This window comes from Vulpes lagopus, chromosome 10 (assembly GCF_018345385.1).
Source record: "Vulpes lagopus strain Blue_001 chromosome 10, ASM1834538v1, whole genome shotgun sequence".
Lineage (NCBI taxonomy): Eukaryota > Metazoa > Chordata > Mammalia > Carnivora > Canidae > Vulpes > Vulpes lagopus.
In genome coordinates this window covers 22,404,040-22,428,465 of record NC_054833.1, presented here as the reverse complement: position 1 = coordinate 22,428,465, position 24,426 = coordinate 22,404,040, and the positions used below count along the sequence as shown (strand labels likewise).

The window sequence follows — 24,426 nt, the reverse complement described above, 5'->3', positions numbered from 1 at the left end:
TCAACACATACTAAGCACATGCAACATGCCAGGTGTTGTACTGGACACGGACAGGGGAGTAATAATGAGCAATACAGACTTGTTCCTGCCCGCAGAGAGCCCACAGAGGGTCAGCAGAGCTAGACATCAATCGCACTCAAATCTGTGAGTGCATAGATCCACTGATGAGTGAGGTGGAAGGGCAGGGTGCTGTACCAGCGTGGGATACTTCCTGAGGAGTGGCTTTTGAGCTGAAATCGCAAGGAGGAGGGATGCCAGGCAAGAGACACTGGCAGAGAAGAGAGTCTTTGGGCCCAGGAGTCCTGTGGGTTGTCTGTGGCCCAGAGAGAAGGCCAGGGAGGCTGTAGCTCAGTGAGAGGAGGATGGGGATGAGGCTGGAGGGGAAGGCACGGGCCGGACAAGGTAGGGCCATAGGCCTTGTAAGGATTCTAGTCTTTAAATGTGTTAAGTAGAGGATGGACATAGGGATAACTTTGGGGTTTCTATGGGTCCATTCTGGCTGAAGCATGGAGTATGGTTTGGAGGAGTACCACAGGATAAGCTGAGAGGCCAGCTGAGGTCTTCGGCTTTCTGCTCATCAAAACCTTTGTCCCCCACAGCATCTCCCCCCAGGGAAACAATGCTTAACGTCTGGAACTCATCTTTCAGGCCCTAAGAATGCCTTGGGGGCTTCAGATCATACGCGTCTTCTCAGTGCTGGTCAGCATCTGGTCCCTTCTGTGTCCCCACCGTGGGCTGTTCCATCACTGCCGCTGCCCTCATACGTCCTCCCCCTCTGACCGTCGTCTTCTCCTCTCTCAGCCTCCCCGTCTCTACCCTCAGCTGCTGCTCTTTTCGTAATAAAACAGTTTTACAATGCCATCTTCCCGGCAATTCTTCTCCATTAAGATCAGAATTAAGGATCTCAATTTGATTTTTCAGGGGCTCATGTTTCATTCTAACATTTCCGGAATTAAAAGCATTTTAATAAAGGCTATTTAATATAGCAGCGAAGTCCAAAATAGAAAAATGATTTAGTTTCATAGCACGAGGCTTTTATTTTTTCATAAAGTGAAAAAAGAAAAGTGTTACCAGTGAGAATCTCCTCGCCTTGACCATGTTCTCACTGTAACCTGTAATTTCATTAAAATCGTCTCATGCATTACATGGCGACATACTTTGTAAGAGGGAAACGACAAAGACCTGGTGGTCACAAGCCAAATTCAAAGTTGCTGTTAGCACTTGGTTCGCACGTCTTCGTCCCCTGATCCTGAGTGGGGTTGGCGACCCCGTCAGGGTAGGGTCTTCATTCTCCACTCAGGGCCTGTGTCACCACTTCTTCCTTGTCCTGTCCTGAAGTGTGGACCATGAAGCAGGTTGGCCTTACTTGCTTCTAGAGAGTGATAGAAAAGGGGCTGTCCTCTTGCTTAAGATAAGCATCTATGAAAAATAGGATTTCTCTCTACATTATATTGAGAAATGAAAATGCTGTGTGTTTTATTATTTGATCTGAATATCACATCCCAAGGCAAATGTGGGTTTCATCACCCCCGCAGCTATGTCTGCTAAAAGCAACACTTCTGATTATCGTTCCAATTTGAGGAATTCTGACAAAGGAGCTCCAGAATGATTCTCCGAAACATTCCCCTCCTCCCTCCCAACCCCCCAAATGGCACTGCCCGTTCCCACCTCTATATTGACCCTGGTACAGGCAAGGACTTGATCCTTTCTACTGTAGGCAAATAATCAAGGAAGGATGTGGTCACACGTTTTTGCATTGAGACAACGTGGTGGGTGTCCTGCCTGCCATGGCCCGGGTCCCCCAAGGCTTTGGACATGCGTCCTCTGCCTGAGCCACAGGTTGTCCATTTCTGTGTGCAGCTGTACCCGTGACCTGTCTAGATGTCACTGCTCTTTGCTATCTTGGCCGATGGCTCTCACCTTGACCCCTCTCTGGTCTCCTGCATTTGCTGTTTGTCCACGAGCTCTCTGTGTTTGAACTTCCCCCGGGGACTTTGGCTTACCTTGGCTCAGTCCCTCCGACTGAGCATGGGCTGTTTTACATTAATTCTGCTAAAGGAAACATCTTGTTCTTGCTGGGACTAGAACTCTCTCCTCATTGACCCCCCACCACCCACCCGCAGCCCCAGCCCCCGTGTACATTGTGGGCCAGCTGGTCAGTGCTCTCTGCCAAAGGTGCAGGAGTCAGAGACATTTTTGAATGTTGGGATACTTCTGGGCTAATTCTCCCTCCCCCCGACAGCCTAGCGCCTAAGATGACCCAGAGCTTGGCATCATGCATCTGTGGTTCTCAAGCCGGAGGCTGCCTCAGAATCCCCTGGAGGGTTGTGAAGACAGACTCCCAGGCCCCAGCCTAGAGTTTCTGATTAGTAGGTCTGGGATGAGGCCAAGAATACGTGTTTCTAGCCAGTTCCAAGAGGTACTGAAGTTCCCATTCAGGTATTTGAGAGATGAGGAGGCAGCCAGTCGGTGGAGGGGAGAAGGCTGGCCACATCCTCTGTGACCTGCGGCGGGAGGGGTCACCCAGCACGAGGACAGGACGTGGCCCACCGAGTACCCCTTCGGCCAAGCCCCATGGGATGGTGGAGGGAGCAGCGTCTTGGGAGAGGACACTGCTCTGCGGGCCCTAAGGACAGGGCCTTGACTATAGCTAGAAGACCACAGAAAGAGCGAATGCTCTGGAGTCAACCCGTTGGTCAGCATCCTGCCTCATACCTGAAGGTTTGCGTAGCCTCTCTGGACACAGAGAGGGGGTGAAACAGCTGCCACATAAGGCTGTTGTGGGACATCGATGACGTAGCCCATGGTGGGCAAGGGCTCCTCAGGAGGTCGGTGGGGCAGCTCCCTCCGATGCCCACTCGGGAATGAGCGGTGACGGGGGCGTCCTGTGGAGGCCTCCTGGACGTGCTCTCCCTCAGCACTTCCCGCGCCCACGGTTTCCACTGGGAGACCCCTGACAGGCCCCGGGAAGAAGCAGCCAGATGACAGGAAGGTCCTCGCAGGGCGGGGACAAGAAGAGAAAGGAGGCGGGAAGGGCCCCGTGGGGGGCCGCGGGCCTCCTCTGTGTTCAGCGTTGTGCGACTTGAGGAAAGCAGAGTTCCCGGGTTGGCTCCAAGCCACCTCGTGTCCGAGGGGAGGCGACCAGAGAGGTCAAGGAGCTGGTCAGGGACACGCTGCGGGTTTGATGGCTGGTTTGGGAGAGGCTCAGCCACAGTCCAGCCTCTGAACACTGGGCTTGTCGCGCTGTATCCGAGCTTCCTCCACAAACTCCGCCTGAATAGTTAAACCGGGAGGGAAAGTTCTGGAGGCTTTTGAGCTCTAAATAGCATTTTTGGTTTGGTCGTTACTGTTGTTTCAGACCAACCGAAGCCCGCGTTGGTTTCCCCTTTCAGGAGACAAACCACTGCTCACCACGGAAGGAAGGCGGGGAGCGTCCCCACGACGGGCCCTGGCGAGGACCCCGTCACCCGCTGGTCGTGCTGCGTCGGAGGAAGGACTTAGGACTGACCAGGGACCCCTGCCCAAGGCGGCGGCCACTTTCAAGAAATTTGGATCTCAAAGTTTTGTGAGAGTTCATTTTTATAGACCAGGCAAGGCATGATACGTGGCAGCTCCGTCCCCGGGGCAGTTCCAGAGGCCGGTGGAGGAGTTTCCAGTCCTGGAGAGCTCGGAGCTAGGGAAGAGATTCCGGCTCTGGAAAATTGGGGTTGGCCCCCACTGAGCAGACTAGGCTCACAGTTACTACGAGGAGATCTGTCTTCTTGATTTCCCCTGTAGCCTAATCACCACCCCCCTACACACACACACACACACACACACACACACAATCATTTCCTCTCTCATTCTTTACAACCAAAGTGGCGTCCAAAGGTTATGCTTTCTGAATAAGTAACTTAGTGAAGTCGGATAATTGAAGTGTGGTCTCATGCTACTATTTGGGTATTTCCGTTTAAAAATCTAGCAGTAGGGACACCTGGGTGGCTCAGCGGTTGAGCATCTGCCTTTGGCTCAGGGCCCGATCTCGGAGTCTCAGGATCGAGTCCCACATCGGGCTCCCTGCATGGAGCCTACTTCTCCCTCGGCCTGTGTCTCTGCCTCTCTCTCTCTTTCTCTCTCTGTGTGTGTCTCACATGAACTAATAAAATCTTAAAAAAAAAAATCTAGCAGTAGAATGCATTAGCTCATTAAAACCCCATCACAATCTAATTTCACTGCTCTCTCCGAGAGCCATTGCACAAATATTCATTGCACATTTTCTCTGTGGCAGGCATAGGTGGAGGTGCCTGGGGTTACGTCAGGAAACAAGAGAGACTCCTGCCCACCTCATCTTAGCAATGACAAGACAGACAATGGGCAATGGACTTTATAAACAAGTACATTTGTAAGATGATAAATGCTAAAGAGAAAGAAAAAAGCAGAACGGGAAAGAGGGATGAGGAGGACAATGTCGACAGTTATGTGTGTGTTGGGGGGCACTTTTAAGTAAGGTGCTCAGGCTGGGCCTCACTAGGAGGAGATATCTGAGCATGAGCCTGAGGGAGGTGATAAGGGAGATCTGAAATGAAGAGCGGAACAGATTTTTCTCTCGATTTCTGGAACAACCATAGAAGCAGTGTTGGAACGAGGATTCTTGCTCATGAAAACATCGAGATGTTCTCCCGTTGCCTTGTTAGGCTTTGCTTAAATATGTCAGCCGCTCATATGGAATGGGATTTAGAAACACCCTTTCAGAGGTGACCTGTGCCCTCCTCCCTCAGGGCCTGACTCGGATGCACTGTCCTGACCTGACTTTGGATGGCACGGCTCTGCGCGAGGGCAGGGCAGGGTGCAGGAGAGGCTGCTGCCGGACTTGCTTCACTCCGGCTGGAGGCTGCTTTTATTGCCAGAACACACAACCTCTCCTAGTCAGGGACGAGACCAGGGGCCAGGGCAGCAAACAGAGGCACTTGTCCTGTGGATCTAGGGGGCGTGCGATGAGCACGGTGGAGGAACTGTATGAGGGGAGCATGAACAACAAGCAAACAAACACCCAATGGAAGATAGGCGTCTCCCACTCCTCTCATTTGGAGCCTTAGAGTCAGCGGTGGTTGGGCTTCATGTGATCTTACCCCGTCCTCCAGGGGGAGGACACACAACCCATGTTTGTTTTTTGTAAGGGGAGTCACTTTGTGCCCCTGATGTTGAAATACACAGAGGTCCCCAGGCCCTGCCTCCTACCAGCTCAGGTTGGCCACCAGGCCACACTGGACCCACGGGAAATCAGCTCCTGGGCAGAGCTGTTCTCCGTGGCACAGGGCTGACCCGGCTGCCCTGCCTCGGGTGCCGAAATTCAGGGCTTGGGCCCCAAGAGTTTGTCAGGAGCCCACTTGGCTGCCTGGCTGAACAGCAGCCCACCCTGCATCCTGCATTATTCACAACTTGCCCCAGCACCCACAGACCCCAGTGTGGCTGACAGAAGGGAGCCCGGAAGCTCTGCTGGTGTTGGCAGTGTCTGTGCCTCCCCTCAGGCCGTGGAAACAGGGAGCTGCTCCGTCAAGTTCCAATTACCATGGTCTCTAATGTCACCACAGATGGAAAAACGGATCCTCAGAGCTTGGCTTCCCGCTGTGCCTAACTTGAAAGATAAGCTTTAAAAAACTCCTGGGGTGACTGAAAAAAGCCAGTTGGTGCCTCACATTCCCTTAGAATAATCGTCCTGGGTGGAATTGTATAGGGAGTTCTTTAGAAACATCACAGTGATGCATGAAACAGGAAATGCAAGTTGTTCACATCAAAGATATTCAAAATGCAGGTTTGACAGTAATGGAAGTCCTTTCTCTTTTGATTTTCAATTCCAAGTTTAATTACTGCCCAGAGAGATAGTCCTGAAAAGTTGTGAGTATGTCGAGTTCTTATGCATGCATCGCTTTTACTGTCTTGACTTATAAAGTCAGTATTACCCTTTGATCCAGGCAAGCTGGTCCTGCCCGCGGCGTCTGGGAACGATGGTGCTGTCAGGCGGGCACCCTGAGCCGGGCCTGAGACCGTGTGGGCCCCAGTCCTCATTTCTTCCAAAGTCCAGGCCACTGTGTTCCATCTGTTACATGGGGTTGACCAGATGGCCCTGAGCTCTGGGACTTACATATGGGATCACCTGGGAGGGTTACCTGGCAAGGAGTTCCTGCTGGCTGGCCGATACCAAACTTCTTTCATGGGATCTTATGAAATTGGGCACCCAAATGATGCTAAAGAGCTGATATTGAGTGACTTCAAATGATCAATATACATAATGGCCCCACCCCCCAAAAATTGTTATCCTCGCCTCCCACCACCCCTTGGTAGATGTGCATAGAGTAAAATTTTCATTAATACTGAATTTCCAATTATTTAGCCAGATGATTCGACATTTTACTTTTTACCATTAAATGTAGAAGTGGTTGTTAAGGACACTGGGCATATAAACACAACATAAACACACTGGTTGAAATGTTTAAGAGAAAAAGAATTATTTCAAGCATCTTTAAAGGTCCTCTTTACAAATGATGGATCTGAATTTTAAAGTGTTCTTGTCAATTAATTAAAAGATGTTATAAGAACCTCTGTACTTGATTGTATGTATTCACAAGTATGAAATGCATCTCTTTAAAATAATCCCTCTGGACTTTTCAGAACTTTGTGTGTCCATTCCCAAACTGTTAGGTCAGTGAAATTGTTCTGTATTTTTAGCGATCTTCTCTCTTTGATTCTAAGTGATATTCAGATAGTTACTGATGTTTTAAAAATTATGCATTTGGGGGCAGCCCAGGTGGCTCAGCGGTTTAGCGCCGCCTTCAGCCCAGGGTGTGATCCTGGAGACCTGGGATCGAGTCCTACGTCGGGCTCCCTGCATGGGGCCTGCTTCTCCCTCTGCCTGTGTCTGTGCCTCTCTTTCTCTCTCTGTGTCTCTCATGAATGAATAAATAAAATCTTTAAAAAAATTATGCATTTGGTTAATGTTCTTCCCTTCCTGTTGCCTTTCAGAAAATCAGCATGGAATACTAGTGAACCCTGGATGGGGTTAGAATATTACATTCACCTTCTGACTTCTAAGCAAGACTCTATTTCTCTGTTCTTTGGTGTCCTCATCTGTATAATGAATGATGTTAGACCAGGTTCATGGTTTTTAAAAACATTTGTCATGTAATCTTTTCTTCAACCCAAACCTCACATGTGGAAGCCCAACACAGAAAACAGAGTAATGTGTTTTGTTTTTGCTTTGCTTGAGCTGCTCTCTTTGAAGTAGGGGTTGAAAATTCAGTACAGTGGCCACTGGGGCATCTCCCCAGAGCACACACACGGCTCCATGGAACTCAGTTTAAAAAAACCACTGGACTCTCTCTCTCAATCCCACATATGGACTTAAAGCTACTGATGGAGGGAATTCTGTGGTGAAGAATCCTTGCTGGTACAAGAAATTGCCTCATGGGGCATTATGATAAATTCAGCTTTTTATATTTTGAGTCTCTTTAAAATAAAGCACACTTCATGCAATTTTCATTATGACATCTTGGTCTGTGGTCTTTACTAGATCATGTTTACAGTGAATGAAATGGCATTAGTGTTTGTAATGAAACAGTCAGCCTAGTGGGATGAAATCAGTGTAGTGAAAAGTTCCTAAGTCCAGCCCTGGAGAGGGCTCAGAGCTGCTGGGCTCCACCCCGTAACCAGCCCTATCCAGGGACTGGCTGGTGGTGATGAAGCAGGGAAGAACCATCGTGTCCCATCTGCCCTAAAAGGACTGGGCTGGGAATGGTCTCAGATGGATTTAAACTGCATCTGGAAGTGTGAAAACAGTGAGGAGGTATCACCCAAAGCAAGTCAACAGATACAGATCTGACACGTGAACAAAAGCTTCTTGATAGATTCCTTTCTTATTTGGCCTTAGAGGCAAGGATGGGGTGGGAATGGTGGGGGTGGGGAAGAGACTCCAGAGCTCTTTGCATTACAAGTTGATGGCGTTGGAGAGGAAAAAGAGAAATAAAGTAGGCAATAAAAAGAAATGGGGCTCTTGAGCCTTACATGTGTCTTAGGATATCCATAACATGGATATATATTTCACAACAGCCTTGCAAAGTATGTATTTCCATTTTGTACTACAAGAATGGAAATAAGTCCAGCATCATGCTTGGTACACAGTTAGAAGTCAATATATACCTTCTGACTTCATTAGAAAGGAGCCATTTTTTTAGATCAGAGGAGGAGAGGTAGCCACAGCCGACCCCTCTCACAGGTAGCTCCCAGCTCCCAGCCCCATCATCTTGGTCTCTATCAGCCCACTCAACACCAGGTAGATTTGACCATCCAACCTACTGCTTGGCCAGATTCTGACTTCCCACTCCTCACTTCCTAAGGTCAGCCAGACCAGGCACATGGGTGGACCGAATCTTTAGAAGGACCGGTGAGCTTTGGAGCCAAGTCTCCCTCAGAGCATGAAGCTTCTCAGCCAAGAAGTCTGTGTTATCTCTAGGAGAGTTCTTGCTCTCCAACACACAAGTGCTCCCAGGAGCAACATTTAGTCTGCCTCCTGTCCCGATGCAGGATACCTGGGGAACTCAGGGCCATGGTTGAGCAGCAGTCCCAAGACGGTAGGTGTCTGAGCTGATGAGGAGGTGAACCAGGCAATTTGCTTTCTCTGGGGCTTGATTTAAGGGGAGCCTTGTTGCGAAGTCACCACTGTGGCAGCACATACAGGCTCTTCTAGGCAGAAACATTGTTTTCCCATGGGTTTTAACTGAGTCAAAATTCAAAGATCCGGTGGGCTCTGAGAGGTCCTAAATGTGTGCCTGGGTATTGAGAGTTGGACGGGGCCCATTGGAGATCACTCTCTGGGAAGTCCAGAGAGAAGATAGAAAGTCCCTCCATTACCAGATGTAACCAAGCTGTAACGAGGAGGTTTAGGAGAAAAGAAAGAGATATCAGGTCTCCCCTCAAACTCCACCCCGCCAAGGCCATGTAAGGACACAGTCAATAGACAGCCACCTGCAACTCAAGGGGAGGGGCTGAGGAGAAGCTAGCCCTGCTGACACCTTGATCTGAGACTTCCAGCCTCCAGAAAAATAATTCTGTTGTTTACACCACCAGCCTGTGTTACTTTGTTATGACAGCCTGCACAAACTGATAGAGGGGCCTTGCCTAGACCCTCCTTGTCCTACCTTTGCCTTCAAGCCTGACCACCGTGGTCTCCTATGAGATGGTATTATTATGGTTGGCCTTATGTTCCTTGTTTAGTCCCACACGCCCTCCCCCCAGCACCCAGGTCGTCACAGATGAGTGATAGGTTCAAGACCTAGCTGGTGGAATTTGATGACCTGAACTCCATAACCTCTCCATCTTCCTCATGAGAACCACGATTAATTGTCTAGATCATAGCAGGTGTTTTCCAGAGTGTGTTCACAGCCACATACTCCTGTGACGCCTATAAGGGCAAGTTAGAGATCACAGATTTCCTTCCTCATATGCGTCTTGCAATTTGGCCTTTAATGACTGTGCTATGAACTAAGGCTTTAAGGTTTTGTCTTCTCAACTGGACTGTAAGGTCCCTGGGGAGGTGCTGGTGCAGACGTCTTCAGTATTTTTGCCGGTTGGATTCAGTATGAATACGGCGGCATTAATGAGCCTCCCCGGTCTGGCCCCCCAAAAGAGTCAACCTCAATAAGGAGAAGGAAATTAACTTTTTCCAGATGAATGGCTGGTTTTAAATCTTCTCCTTCTTGAAATGCTATTTCTAAGTGATCTATTCCTATTTAATATTGTATGCAAAACATATTTAATCACGAGAAAACAAAAAGAAATTAGAAGGATTTGATGCGGGATAATGAGAGTTTGCAAATGTTTTTAAAATATAACAAATATCTCATTTTTAAAAGTCTCTCACTCCACAAGAACAGTATTTTTCATGCCCAATTTGCTTAAGCTGAAGTTGGTTGTAATTTTCTTGTGTTGGTTGCAGAGTGCTCCTGTGAGGATTTTCTTATATTTTCTAAGCAGTTTTTAAATTACAAAAGTAATATATGCTAGAAATCATAAGAGTGCTTGCCTAGAGGAAGGGAATTGAATTGAAGAGGCATGAAGAAACTAGACTGTAGAGCAGCTTTCTCACAAACAGGCAAAACAGACCAGAACCTTATTTAATATTTTCCAAGCTGATATTTCTTAGCTTACTGATGAGATAGATCACCTTTTTCATCAGTTTAATGGTTATTTAGTTTCTTCTCCCAATACATTTCTTTTTACAATCCTTAGACTCTTTATTATAATTTCCCAGGTTTCTCTTATTAATTTGCAAGAACCGTTTCAGAGTACAGAGACATATTTTTGTTACCTATGTATTGCTACTTTGTCATTTTTCTATGAATTTTGGGTAGTTCGGTCATACACTGCCAACCTCTTTCTCCATCTTCGGAGACTGCAAAGAGAGATCCTGCTTTTCCTTGTGTCTAGGATTGGCCTGGTGGCACACATATAAGCAGAAGTCAGCCTGAGAGAGTTCTGAGACTCTTTTTGCTTCTTATAAGACCAAACAAACAAAACAAAAATAACAACAAAACCCAGTTGTGGTTTTTGGGGCTCCTTCTGACTTGTTCTTGCCTTGAATGTAGATTTGAATGTTGAGCTTTGGCAGCCATTTTGCAACATGAGGTGATCACCAACAGCATGAAAAACCCACACGTAAAGGATGGTGATGGTGGAGACACGAATGGAAAGAGTACAGGTCACTGACGAAATCAGTGAATTACTGTGCCAAACCTGGGACCACTTTCCTCCAACTTTCTGTTAGATAATGAAATATCTTTATTGCTATAACCACTGATCCTCCAGTAATTGTTACTTGTACCCCAAAGTGAGTACACTTTTTGTTTTGTTTTGTTTTATGGTTATATTTGGGATGAAGGGGGGAAATTAGAATATATGACTTTGAGAATTTTATGTAGCTAATGTGTTAATCTTATCTCTGTGGCTTATGACAGAGAGAGTTGTTTTGAAGCTTCCTAATTTCATATTTATTAGTCCATCTGAGATTTATTTTAATATATGAGAAAGAATCTAAGTTTTTCCCCAATGGGTTAACCATTTGTTTCCATCCTACTGAGATGTTGTTAATTTCATGTATTATTCATTTATATTTAGGTCTGACGCTGGCACTGCTTCATTTCAAGACCAGGCTATTTTCATGATCATAACCACATTAATTCAAGACTGTATTCTCATTACCTTTTAAACAAATAAACAAAACTGAATTCTAAGCTGTTACAGTGCATTTAATTTTTAAGATGAACTTTACAAGTGATTTAGTTAATTTTCTCCAAATCACTCTTTTTCCCATCATAAAAAAACAAAACAAGAACAAAAAGTAAAGATAAAAAAACCCTTTCAGGACTTTGAAATTCTGATTGGAATTGTATTAAATTATAGATCAACTAGGAAGAATTGATGTATTTGCAGTCCTTCTTGCTAGAAATATTTATCCTTCTATTTAATCAAGTCTTTTTTTTTTTTTAAAAAGCTCTTAGTTAATTCCTTAGTTTTCTTCACATTTAATATTTTGGTTGATACTTTGAATGCACTTTCTCCTATTTGTTTTATGACTGGTTATTGCTGGTCCATCAGAGAAACATTGAAGTCCTTTATAAGTGGATTCCCTTAGGTTATTCAGCAGATACTCATGTCACCTGAACATGTGGCTGCATTTACCTTTTCTCCTCCAGCATTAGCTTCTCATTTGCTTTTCTTCCCTTTAGGACAATGCTTCATCATGGCATTGGTAGGAGGCACCTTCCTTAAGGTTGTGGGATCTCCTAAAGATAAAATTTATCAGGGATAATATACATAGAGTTGGGAAAAGATAATGAAATAAAGCCAAAAGTTTGGGGGTTATAACTGAATTAAATATATTTTTTCCTCTTAACATATATATTAGCAAATCACCATATGATTTGTCAGGGAAAAATTTGTCTCTCTTATCTTAGAGTCAGTTTTTTGCTTTGAAAACCGCAAGAACATCTAAAATTTATAGAAAAACTGTGAACCATATTTTTAGAAAAAAATTAAATGTAAACTAATTTAACTCTTGATTTTAAATCTTATCATTGATATCATTGTTTCTTGATTTCATAAGATAACAAAATGTGCTTTTATCTTGATGTATCATTTAAACTAAAATTTACCTTGCTCTTCTAAGAAACATCATCATATAGAGAAAAAATACTAAACAGAAAGCAAAAGAACATGTATTCTATTTTTTTCTGCCAATTAACAGCTGTGCAGTTTGGTTATTGTCTTTTCTCCCCATCTATAAAAAAGGTATTAAGATTGCTTAGCTGATCTATCCTATGTTTTGGTGAGAATTTAATAAATGTCTGAAAATTTTTATTAAACTGGAAAGTCCCATGCCCATTTAAAGGATTATAATTGTGCTATATTGCTTTAGTTGTACTTTGAAAGGCCTTTAGCACGCATCATTATTCAAAAAAGGGGTACTCGGTAGAAAGAATGTAGAATTTTGTTTTTTTTTTAATAATAAGTTTATTTTTTATTGGTGTTCAATTTGCCAACATACAGAATAACACCCAGTGCTCATCCCATCAAGTGCCCCCTCAGTGCCCATCACCCATTCACCCTCACCCCCCGCCCTCCTCCCCTTCCACCACCCCTAGTTCATTTGCCAGAGTTAGGAGTCTTCATGTTCTGTCTCCCTTTCTGATATTTCCCACACATTTCTTCTCCCTTCCCTTCTATTCCCTTTCACTATTATTTATATTCCCCAAATGAATGAGACCATATAATGTTTGTCCTTCTCCGATTGACTTATTTCACTCAGCATAATACCCTCCAGTTCCATTCATGTTGAAGCAAATGGTGGGTATTTGTCATTCTTAATGGCTGGGTAATATTCCATTGTATACATGAACTCGGCGCAGTAACTTCTTGCAAGATACATCCACGAAGGCAAAAGAAACAAAAGCAAAAATGAACTGGGACTTCATCAAGATAAGAAGCTTTTGCACAGCAAAGGATACAGTCCCAATTCAGCAAAAATGAATTGGGACTTCATCAAGATAAGAAGCTTTTGCACAGCAAAGGATACAGTCCACAAAACTAAAAGACAACCTACAGAATGGGAGAAGACATTTGCAAATGACGTATCAGATAAAGGGCTAGTTTCCAAGATCTATAAAGAACTTATTAAACTCAACACCAAAGCAACAAACAAACCAATCATGAAATGGGCAAAAGACATGAACAGAAATCTCACTGAGGAAGACCTAGACATGGCCAACAAGCCCATGAGAAAATGCTCTGCATCACTTGCCATCAGGGAAATACAAATCAAAACCACCATGAGATCCCACCTCCCACTAGTGAGAATGGGGAAAATTAACAAGGCAGGAAACCACAAACGTTGGAGAGGATGCGGAGAAAAGAGAATCCTCTTGCACTGTTGGTGGAAATGTGAACTGGTGCAGCCACTCTGGAAAACTGAGTGAAGAATTTGAATTCAATGCAAGAGTAGTGTAACATTCGTCACAATTTCATTCAAGATTTGCAATCCTTATCCTTGTTTTGGAGAAAAGGGGTGGCTGTAGAGAGATCCTTCATGTCATGAGCTTCTGGATAAAGGAAGAAAGATATGTATTGATTCAACTGTTTCAACTGTTATTTGAATAATCTCAGGAATTCTTCCTTTTGATTTAACTATTCACATATAGTTGTTTTTTAACTTCTCATTATGTTTACCAAAGAAGCACGATAGAGGCTAGCATAACAAATTCTCAGGAACTCTCTAGCTTTACTAATTATTACTTCATAAGAATATGGTTTCATTTTTAGCACACCTACACACCTCCTCCTATACTAATTGGAAGCAAATCCTAGAAGCCTCATCATTAATCTCTAAATGTTTTAATATGTGTTTTTGAAAGAGTAAGACTCTGGGGTGCCTGAGTGGCTCAGTCAGCTAAGCCTCCAACTCTGGGTTTCAGCTTAGGTCAGGATCTCACAGTCGTGGGATGGAGAGCCACACTGGGTTGGGCACTGCTCTCAGTGTGGGGTCTGCTTTGGATTCTTTTCACCTTCTTTCTCCCTCTCTGCCTCTCCCCACTCTCCCCATTCTCTCTCTAATATAAGTAAATAAAATCTTTAAAAAAAAAAGTAAGAGTAAAATGCTTTCCCCCTCACATAATTGTAATACCATTTTCATACCTTTAAACAACCAAAAATAGCTCCTCAAAAAATCAAATATTCAGTCACAATCAAATTTCCAATTGACTCATGAATGTCATTATTTTTTTCCCCTTTTATGGTTTATTCACTTTAATCAAGATGTAAATGAGACCCACACTTGTGATTCAATGTCATGTATCCTATCTCTGCCAGTCTAAAGGCTCCTCTTGCATTTTATGTGTGGTGGAAACTGGGTTGCTGTCCTGTGGTTTCCCCAGATTAGTTTGCCGATGGCATCCCCATGGTGTGGATTAATATGTTCCTCAGTCCTCTGTATCTCCACTCAATTGATCAGTCAAGTTCCGTATTTAGCAGAAAGTGGGGGGAGGGTGATTATTTCCTAGGTAGTGGTGAGTCGCTTCATCAAGAAGTACCTCATTGCTCCTTCTGTCCTACAGCAATGGTCACTGAAGCTCGATGCAGGCATCCATTAGTTTGTTACAAGTTGCAAAATAGTGCCACTCCATTACGCCTTCTTCATTTATTACTGGAATACCTCTGTAAGGAAAAACTTCCCCTCGTCTATTTGTTTACTGATAGTACAGTGTGTATAGAAAAATGAACAAATGGTTGATTCTTTTTTCTTTAGGTGTCCATTAAAAACAACAACAACAACAAAGTTGAGGGCTTTAAGCCTCCCCCAATCATGGATAGTTTTGAACAATTATGAACTCAGGATGTAATTAGACTGTGTGTATTTTGATACCCTTGACCTATTGATATTCCAACTGTCCCATCTTCTTGGGTCAATGAGAGGCTTTTTGGGTTGGTTCATGAGTCTTACTGGCCTTTAACAGTGTCCTAACTATCTGAGGGGACAAGATAGTCCAGGGTCATTGTCTCCATTCTCCACTGCAGACCTAGAGTCTCCAAGGAGATTCCATTTCTCCAAGGAGCCCTGTGAATTTTCATATTGTTTTGTGGAGAATAGTGCTTCAAGACCATCGTCTGGGAGCTGAGAGATACTCACTGCTACTAGGCTAGACATTATTTCTGGGACATTTTGGCAGCCAGAACTAAAAAGAATATACACATTCTAAAAAATTATTTTCAAATAATTTTTGAAATTATTTTAAATTCAAAATGATACATTTTGAAATAATTAATGATATAAAAATGATACATTTTCAAATAATCACAAAGCAAGTTAAGGCAAAGATTAGAAGCCATCCTCAATGATACAGTTATGTACTGAATCTCACCCGGGCTTGTTTGCGTCACTGAAACAGGCAAAGCAGTGACAACCTTCCTGGCCTGGAGCAGCAAATTTGTAGCATTGTCTTTAAAAAATTGTGACAGATATTATAGTGGGCCTGGATGCTGTCTCTATAGAAATGTTGCCAGTTTTAGTTTCAGAAGTCCCTATCCTATTTGTCTCTCAGAATAAAAAGGGAAATAGACTCACACTCTTTCTATCCATGTGTAAAAATTAAGTTACCGTGTTTGTTCAGAGAGAGAGCACAGCAAAGTACATAAAAGAAAATGAGCTTTTGCTGCTAAAAGGTTTTCCCATGCTAATGAACAAGGTGGAGAAATAAAAAAGGAATCATCTTGGCTTTATTGAAAATAACATTTCCCGGCACTTGGAAGTCATGCAGCCATGTGTATGCAAATATATTTTTACTAACTTGCTTTGCTCTGTTAAGTAGTCATTTTTGCCTTGCTATTAATGAAACGAAAGACTGGTGATGACTACTTGTAATCCTTTTTTATTGTGTTTGTGTGGTATGATAGCACAAACAAAATAAAAAAGAAATTCAGGCGCCAACTAGTCCTCACTTACACCATGTGTCGAGTACTGTACTTAACGTGTTTTTTTCAGAAAACATAGGCTCTGAATGACCACCTGGAAACAACCCTCGAAGAAAACCTGATCATTTTGATCATCTCTCTCTAGTCTAGAAGGACTATGCGTAAGTTTGATATTCCAGAAAAACCAGTCAATTTATTGTGGTTCTGAATTTTGGGTTTTCTCTGACACCAGAGTATTTTCTCATCTGTCAGAATGAATTTTCTAAATTCTTTCCTAAATTTTCTAAACTTTTGTTGACACCTAGGAGGTTGGTAAAGATTATAATAAAGCTTTATACCTCTTACAGAAAATTTACAATTTAAGAGACCCTGGATGGCTCAGTCCATTAAGTGTCCGACTTTTGATTTTGGCTCAGGTCATGATCTCAGGGCTGCGAGATGGAGCCCGGCATCGCGCTGTGCCCTAAGCGTGGAGCCTGCTTAAAATTCTCTCCGAGTCTCCACTGCTCATGCACGCCTACATGCGCTCCCTTTCTCTCTAAAAAATAAGTAAATAAAAGACTTTTAGGAAAATTTACGATTTATAATTATATTTAATATTTTGTTTTGTTTCCTCAATTTTATTTCTGTTAATAAAAAGTATAGCTCTTAAAGTTGACGGTGTAATATCTATGAATTTTTTTTCTCTGATTCATTTGTTCACTGGGATTAGAATAATAGAAAGCACAGATGTGGCTGTTAAAAAGCTTGAGTTACCTGAAAGCCCCTTTTCTCACATTATTAGTGATTTATTTTTACCTCTAACATCTGTGTGTCTCTGTGAAAATCACTGGCTTAAGATGAATTAATAGTCAGTTACAAAAATAATTTTCCCTTTACTTTTTTTTTTAAGATTTTATTTCTTTATTCATGAGAGACACAGAGAGGGAGAGAGAGAGAGAGAGAGGCAGAGACCCAGGCAGAGGGAGAAGCAGGCTCCATGCAGGGAGCCCGATGTGGGACTCGATCCCGGGACTCCAGGACTACACCTTGGGCTGAAGGCAGACACTTAACTGCTGAGCCACCCAGTGTCCCAATTTGTCTTTCACTTTGACTAAGAGATGAGGGGTGTGGCTTTCAGTTTTAAGGGGGGACCCTGGGACAGGTTGTTTCATCTCTCTCAAGGCCAAGAGTCCACAGCTGTGACGTGATGGGCTGGGCCAGTTATTCTGCGTCCTGCCCCTCCTAGGTGTTCCCCGAAACAGCATCCTTTGAATCCTCCCTTCTACAAATTCCCAGCACACATTTGCCTCCTAAGACTCTGAGAGACGCTGCACCTTCACTTTACTTAACCCAGTGTGCCCCAAACTTGTTAAAACACAGAGAGTCTTCTCCAGACGACATCCTTGGACACCCCGCAGAGCTAGCGAGCGGCAGCCCACTCTGGGGAGACGCCCCCCCAGTGCGGGGCACACAGCGAAACCGCTGAAAAGCAGAAAGTTGACTAAAAATCAAAGTGGCTGCACCAATGCTTCAGCGAGGCTCGATTTTAAAGTAATGATTTCCCTCTCTTCTGCCAACGTCTTAGCCTCTTGTTTCGGGCACCCGGACGTGACGAAGGAAGCTGCCAGCAAGTACACGACTCTCATCACAACCAGCTAGAGCCTGTGCTTCCACGTCAGGCCCTTCCTCCGGGCAGGCTCGCAGGGATTGAAGCCGGGGCCTACTGTAGCCTCCTTTGCCGGAAGGCAATGAAGCTACTGCTCTTCTTGATCCCAGACTCCGTCTTTGAGTTATATTTTGGTCCTGAGCCTGGAGGCCGGTCTCCGACAGCCACAGTAGATACCAGCACGCTTTGCTTTTGGTCTCCTGGCCAAGGTGGGTCGCTAGGGCTCTGGGCCTTCTGTCCACTGCACCTTCCAACCTACGTAGTTTCCAGTTAGGCCCCAAAGTCAAGCGGGGATGGAAGATGTTATTCTCAAATCGAGGCTGTGCGTGGGGTGAAGAAGGGGAAGCCACTGCGGGTTCGGCCCGCTGTCTCTGGCTCACCTGCGGGCTGACAGTGCAGGGAAGAGCGTCCACAGGCCACACGTAGCAGCAAGTGTACGTGTGTCGGGGAAGGTGATCAGGGGTGGTACGAGGCGGGCCAGGGGTCAGTGCCAGCTGCGGGGTCAGTCCCCCTCCCCAAACACGCATGCACGTGCACACACAACCCCTCAGGGACACCTGTAGGGTTTGCACACACAGGTTTCAGGCCAGAGAGAGAATCAGCACCACAGAGGAGGAAAGGCAAAGAGGTGATAACCCCTGGGGCATGTTTTCTAGAAATGGGTGTGAAGGTCTGGGACTGCCCTACCGGACGGGTTTAGAGAAGACAGAAAGAGAGCAGACCCAAGAGGTCCTGGGGGTCCGCTGCCTCATTCTCCAGGGGGAGGCTTGGAGGCTGAGCGCTTGCACGGCTTACCTGGCCAGTGAGTGTCGGATCTCCTGATGCCCAGGTCAGGGGCCCTCCTGCCGCCCAGCTCCATCCAACGCAGGGCTGAGGCAGCCCCGTGCACTTGGGGACTTGTTGGAGGGAAAGGAGGGGACCGACATCCACAGGCTGCTCCTTTTTGTTTCTTCAGCCTCTTTTTCTTCTTTCTATCCTGTAGTCCTAGAGGGCAATGCCTTCGTTTTCTTGACTCAAGCTTTATTGTCGGAATGTATTCTTCGGCAAACTGATACTTTTTTAGGGCCCGCAAGTGAAAACATTTTCTCAGTTTTATACTGTCCTCCCCCAGACCTAAATCTAAGATTATTAGTTTAATCCCTGGCAGGTGATGTTGAAAGAAATCCTTTCCCAGACATTCGTAGGAGAACCTCCACTCATTCAATGTTTGTGCCAGACACTGTTTAACCTCCGGGGTTCATCATGAATAAAACAGTCCCGAGCCCCAACCTCATGGAATTAACATTCTAGCACAGGGACTTAGGGCCATAAATAGTAAATATGATAAAGAAATAAATTATGTTGTCTTTTAGAATGGTGCTTCTCAAACTTTAATGTGTCCACAGATCTCCTGGGACCTTGTTAAATGCAGACTCTGATTCTGTGGCCTGGGTTGGGGCGTGAGGTTCTGCATCTCTAACAAGCTCCCAGGGGACGCCAGGAGCACACTCTTAATCACCAAGCGTTTGACGGTGTACGCAATATGTGCGGGGATTGCCAAGGGTAAGAGCAGCCTCGCTTCGCATGGTGTTGGTCAGTGGGGGCCTCCCTGAGAAGTGACATTTGAGCAGATTTGGAGAAGATGAGATGTGAGGTGTCTTGGGTGGGGATTGAGGTGGGGATGGGGGTTCCAGGCAGAAGGAACAGTCAGGGCAAAGACCCCGAGATGGAGACATGCCTGGGGTATGGGAGAGAAGGCAAAGAGGCCCGGGCAGCAATGTGGGGAGTGAGGAGAGGAGGAGGTAGGCGGGAGGGCACGGCAATGAGAAGTCCAGGACACCAGAACGTGTGACCCTTACAGTCCATTGTGGACGCTGTGACGTCACTCCGATGAGGACAGGGAGCCAGAGAAGACTCAACAGAGAATGACAAGACTTCCATTTTACCAGTATCCTTCTGATTGTTCAAGGTAGCTGACTTGGGCGCGGGTGGGATGAAGACCAGTTAGAAGTCATGGTGGACACTGGCTCTGGCCCTTTTGCTGGGGTGGAATGACTTGTCTGCTTTTTTTCTCTCTCTGAGCTCACTCATCTTATAGGGTTGGGCAGAATGGGGTGCCCCACCTTGTAGCCTCCCCCCAGCTCTCCCTGCTTGTGATACTGGAGATGGACGGAGGAGTAGTGATGTCACCAAACCAGCAAGCAGCTCGGACTCAAGCTGCTTCTGCCCTTCCTAGGAGGCAGCTCTGCGTGACCGTACACCTGGGCCATATACCTGGGCGTTTGCCTTCTTTGCGGGAGGACTCCACTCAGGCTTCCATTTACCGTAGTATGCCTGGCTCTGTTCCTGCTCCTTGAAAGAAGCATTTTGATCCGTGTTATGTTGCCTGAATGGACCTCCCAACAACCTTCACCTGCTTTAGGCTTCAGGGCCCAGCAGGCCGGCTCTGTGGCCCCACTAACTGGCTGTGTGTTTGTTCTGTTTCTGGATGGAAAAAGTGTTTTCTTGATTTGGGGGACTGCTGTGTCATTGTAACTTTCTTGGTTTTGCTTTTTCTGCTGCCCTCTGTCAGTTTGGAGCCTAGGAGGTGCGGGGCACACCCCAAAGAGGCAGCTTGCAATGCCTTTTAGACTGACACCTCCCTATTCCAGTCCACTTGTAAACAGCTTTAATCTTTCCAACACGGTGATTTGTAGAGCGCTGAAATCTGCAATTTCAGTGTGTGTCCACCTGTCCTAGTTGTGTGTCCTGGAACCACTTTAGCATCTTGAAACTTGAAAGAAAGGTGCTAATGTGAAACATTTGACGTAATTTTCACCGGACAGTTCATAGGCTCACAGAATGTTAGGGCTGGAAGGATTTGAAAGGCCAGCTGTTTATAACCTCATTTCATGGACAAGGCTTCGGAGAGCAGGAGCAGATTGTCCAAGGTCACACAAGTGGTTCGTGGCAGAACCAGGACGATAACCCAAGTCCATCGCTTTGCCCATCCCTCCAAACCAGACATCGTGAGGAGGCCTGGTGTGATGAGTCACAATCACCACAAACTAAAACCACACAAGTCGCGTACCTTGTCATACCACTGTCCCTGCTGCTCCACCATTTTAAAACTCTTTGTCACAAAGGTCACTTGTCCTGTAAACTGATGATTCATTTTGCTGGCGCTACCAGTGAAAGAAATATTGTTATTTAAAAGAAATTAGAGCTTTGCTTGGAAATAATCTTACAAAATAGTAATTGGGAAATTTCAAGTTAGCGAGCATATGTTAGGATATTTAATTCCTCCTTGAATTGGATGAAATAGCTTGGAACACATTTGCCAGAATAAAACTGCTAACATCTGCAAATTTCATGTTTCCGACTGATATGTAGATAATAACTCAACTCCTTGCTCTATGTAAGGAGGTATTCTTTATTATTGAACATAAGGATTATTAACACGTATATCCTGCATTTGTGTGGCACTTTAATCTTTTTAGACCAGTTTTAATTATATTTTTCCCCTCCTCTTTAGCCTTATAAAATTCCTGGGGATAGATAATGTTTGTTTTATTATCCCCTTTTAAAGATGAGAAAATTAAGGCGTGGAAGGAATATGGAACTCAATTAAGATTGTGTATCTACTTAGTGGCAGAGTCAGGACTTATCTTATCTCCTATCCGTGCAGTCTTTACAGAACACACAAGTTATACAAGATCAGGCCTTGTCTGACCCGTTTTGGTGTTCTGTGTCTGAAGCTGACATCAGGAAAAAAAAGAAATGTGTGTAAAAATATGAGCTCACTGCCTGGTGATTATGAGTTACAGCAAAATAGTTTGAGCTCCCTTATCACCATTCTGGGTTGCTCTTTTACGTCCTTACACGTTTATTGAGGACCTACTCTATGTGAGCAGTGTATTTTTGTATCAGATCATTTGAGGACCCCGTGAAATTCTTTCCTCTTGTGAAAAAATGGAATTTTCCGGTGGACTTGGAAAATCGTACTTCTATTAGCTTGAAGGGCAAAATACACATGATGGAATTAAGCCTGTTTTCCTCCCAAATGTATTCTGAAAAATTTTAAACCTAAACGGAAAGTTGAAAGAGGTGTACAACAAATACCTATATACTCGTTAACATTTTATGACATTTGCCTTTTCTTCCATATATGGGGGTTTTGTTGTTGGTAGCTTTCTTTTTCTTTTTCCATTGAACTGTTTTCAGTAGAACGCAGATATCATGACACTCTACCCCTAAGCAAATTAGCATGTGCTCCAAAGAAGATGGACATTAATCACATTGTCTCTGTATTCCAAATAAAAATGAGAAGTTTTCAGTCCTGAAAAGAAAATCTTTATTTGTGGAAAGGCAGCTAAGATGAGTAGACCAACTCCTTTTTAAATTTCTTCAACACACACACACACACACACACACACACACACACACGTGCACTCATATTAGCCCTTCTTCATCCTTATGGATTTCCCTCTTTTTAAATTTCATTACGTAATCCTATTTCAGTGATTTTTCAAAAACAATCATGGAAAGAGGAAGCAGAAGACAAGAGCTTGTATTTATAGACAAGAGATCTTAGAGTCATAGCAAATGATGGATGCATCTGTTCATAATTTCTGAGCTCCAGCTTGTCTGTCAATTCATTAGTGCAACCCTTGTCTAGGCTGGGGAGATTTGCAACATTTTTCACACCTGCAGAGTTAAGAGACCAATATTTCTGAGCATGTCCCCTGGCTTGCTAGGATCAGGGCAGCTGGTCCTCTGGGCTTTCTGAATCCTGTCGCTGAACTTGGCTGTGTGGTATGAACTCACACAGAGGCACTTAGATTCCAGGCCAGGTGGTCCTGTAACCAGCACCCTCTCCTGCATTTCTTCTGAGCATCAGATGGTCCAGGTAGCCTTAATGGTGATACGGGACAAAGTTCCTATGAAATATTGAATACTAAGCTTGTGTGAACAGCTTGCTCCACAGAGAATTTACATTTTATAAGCCCTATATATATTTTTTTCCACTGACCTCTGGCTCTGAATTTGGAAATACGTCCTTGTATCTTACAAGGGCACTGTTGATCAGTTGGCCCTAGTCCTCTGGGCATTTTAATATGCACTTGGATTTTTGCTCATGGGATTCTAACCCACGATTAATATTTTAAGGTGATGAGGTAAGAAGCCTCAAGCGTTAATCCAATGTAATATCCAAGGGGAAAGAGAATTAAAACAGTTCTAAGAAACTCAGGAAATCTTACAAGTATTTCATAAGTGCAAAAATCCGTAAGTCATAACGACAAAATTATAGGCCGAGTTAAGAGTAGTCTAGGGTTTTTTCCACATCCCTGGCAGTTTTCCTGAGGTTTGGTGCACATGCAACAAACTATACACACTTAATGTGTTCAGTTTGATGCTCTGACCCGTGAATGTACCCAATGAAACCAATCACTACAATTCAGATGATGACCATGTGACTGATCCCCAACTTACCTCATTGCTGGAGTTTTATATAAATGGTGTCACATAATACACACTTAGTTGTGTGTCCTGTTTTGTTCACTCAGCAAAATTACTTTGAGCTCATGCGCACTGCAGTATGTGTCAGTAGTTCATTTCTTTTTATTGCTGAGTGGTGTTCCGTCGCAGGCCATAATTTGTTTACCTGCTCAACTGTTGATGGGCTTGATCGAGGTTGTCTTCAGGCTGGGGCTTTTACGAATAAAGCTGCTAAGAACATTTGTGTTTGTATATATGTCTTTGTGGGGACATAAGCTTCCATTCTTCTGGGAAAAATGCCCAGGAGTAGATGGTGGGCCATAAGGTTAGCAGCCTTGTAAAGTAACTGACATACGGTTTTCCGAAGTGGCTGTGCCGTATTCCATTCCCACCTGCAGTGTACAAGGGTTGCAGTTCCTCGCTTCCTCTCCTACTTTGGGCATACTTGGTTTTCTAAAATTTGGCCACCTGATAGGAGTGTGGCACTATGTACACGATAGCTTTATTTTGCATATAGGGCTACCCTTAAAAATGTGATTTAGAACATCAATGGGAGGATTATCATCTGCCGTACAATGCCTATACATCCCCAGGTAAGTCATTTAATGCCTTACAATTCTGTTTTGTCATCTAAGACTTGGAGATATGGACACCCTACTTCTATGAAGAATCACCGTGAATATAGAGTAGTTTGTAGTCAATGATCAGGGTTCGCTGACTCTTCCTTCACCACTCCCCACCGCTACTCGATTGTAATTTCTATGGATGTATCTCACGCATGCTGTTGCGTCTTTTGCTGGGTGCTGCTGTGCCCTCCAAGCTGCTCTGCAAGGCTCAACAGACCCTCCCGGTGCTGTGCTGGACTTCAGTGGGGTGCGTCTCTCAGGGGCCACCAATGCATAGGAGTCGCTGGCATTTTACCAACCAGGCCCCTGCCCTGTTGTTGCTCTTCATCCTTCATGAGCCATCCTATTCCATACTGGAGGCTGCTGCTGATGCCCCGCCAGTGTGATGTCCTGAACCCTCAAAACTATAGGGAAGTCTTGGAGTGCTTGGGAGGAGAAGTGACCCTTTGGTCCCAAAACAGAGCTTCAGTGAGCCTCTATTTTAACCTAGAACCTTCTCTCCCTTGAAAATACACATTTTCTTGTAATAAAAACTGATTGTTTTCATTTATTTTTTATTTTTTTGTTTTTTGTTGTTTTTATTTATGACAAAATTTCAGATTGTCAAAGTGACTTGCCCAAGATTACCTCCTGAGAAGATAGTAGAGACAGGAAATACATCCCACATAAAACTCATTCCACTAAACAACGCTTCTGTTCCATGTT

The 24,426-nt window shown here is 44.5% G+C and overlaps 1 protein-coding gene across 1 annotated transcript in view; it reads right to left on the bottom strand.

Annotated features, from left to right (window-relative positions):
• Window positions 1-1,285: 1,285 nt before the first annotated feature.
• Window positions 1,286-24,426, bottom strand: part of LOC121500847 — a 35,309-nt gene continuing 12,168 nt past the window's right edge. Inside the window, exons 2-3 of the mRNA XM_041772962.1 lie at window positions 2,716-3,081; window positions 1,286-1,372 (exon numbers count right to left, since the gene is read on the bottom strand). Of these exons, the coding sequence (XP_041628896.1) occupies window positions 1,286-1,372; window positions 2,716-3,081 (453 nt within the window). The remainder of the gene's footprint in view (window positions 1,373-2,715; window positions 3,082-24,426) is intronic.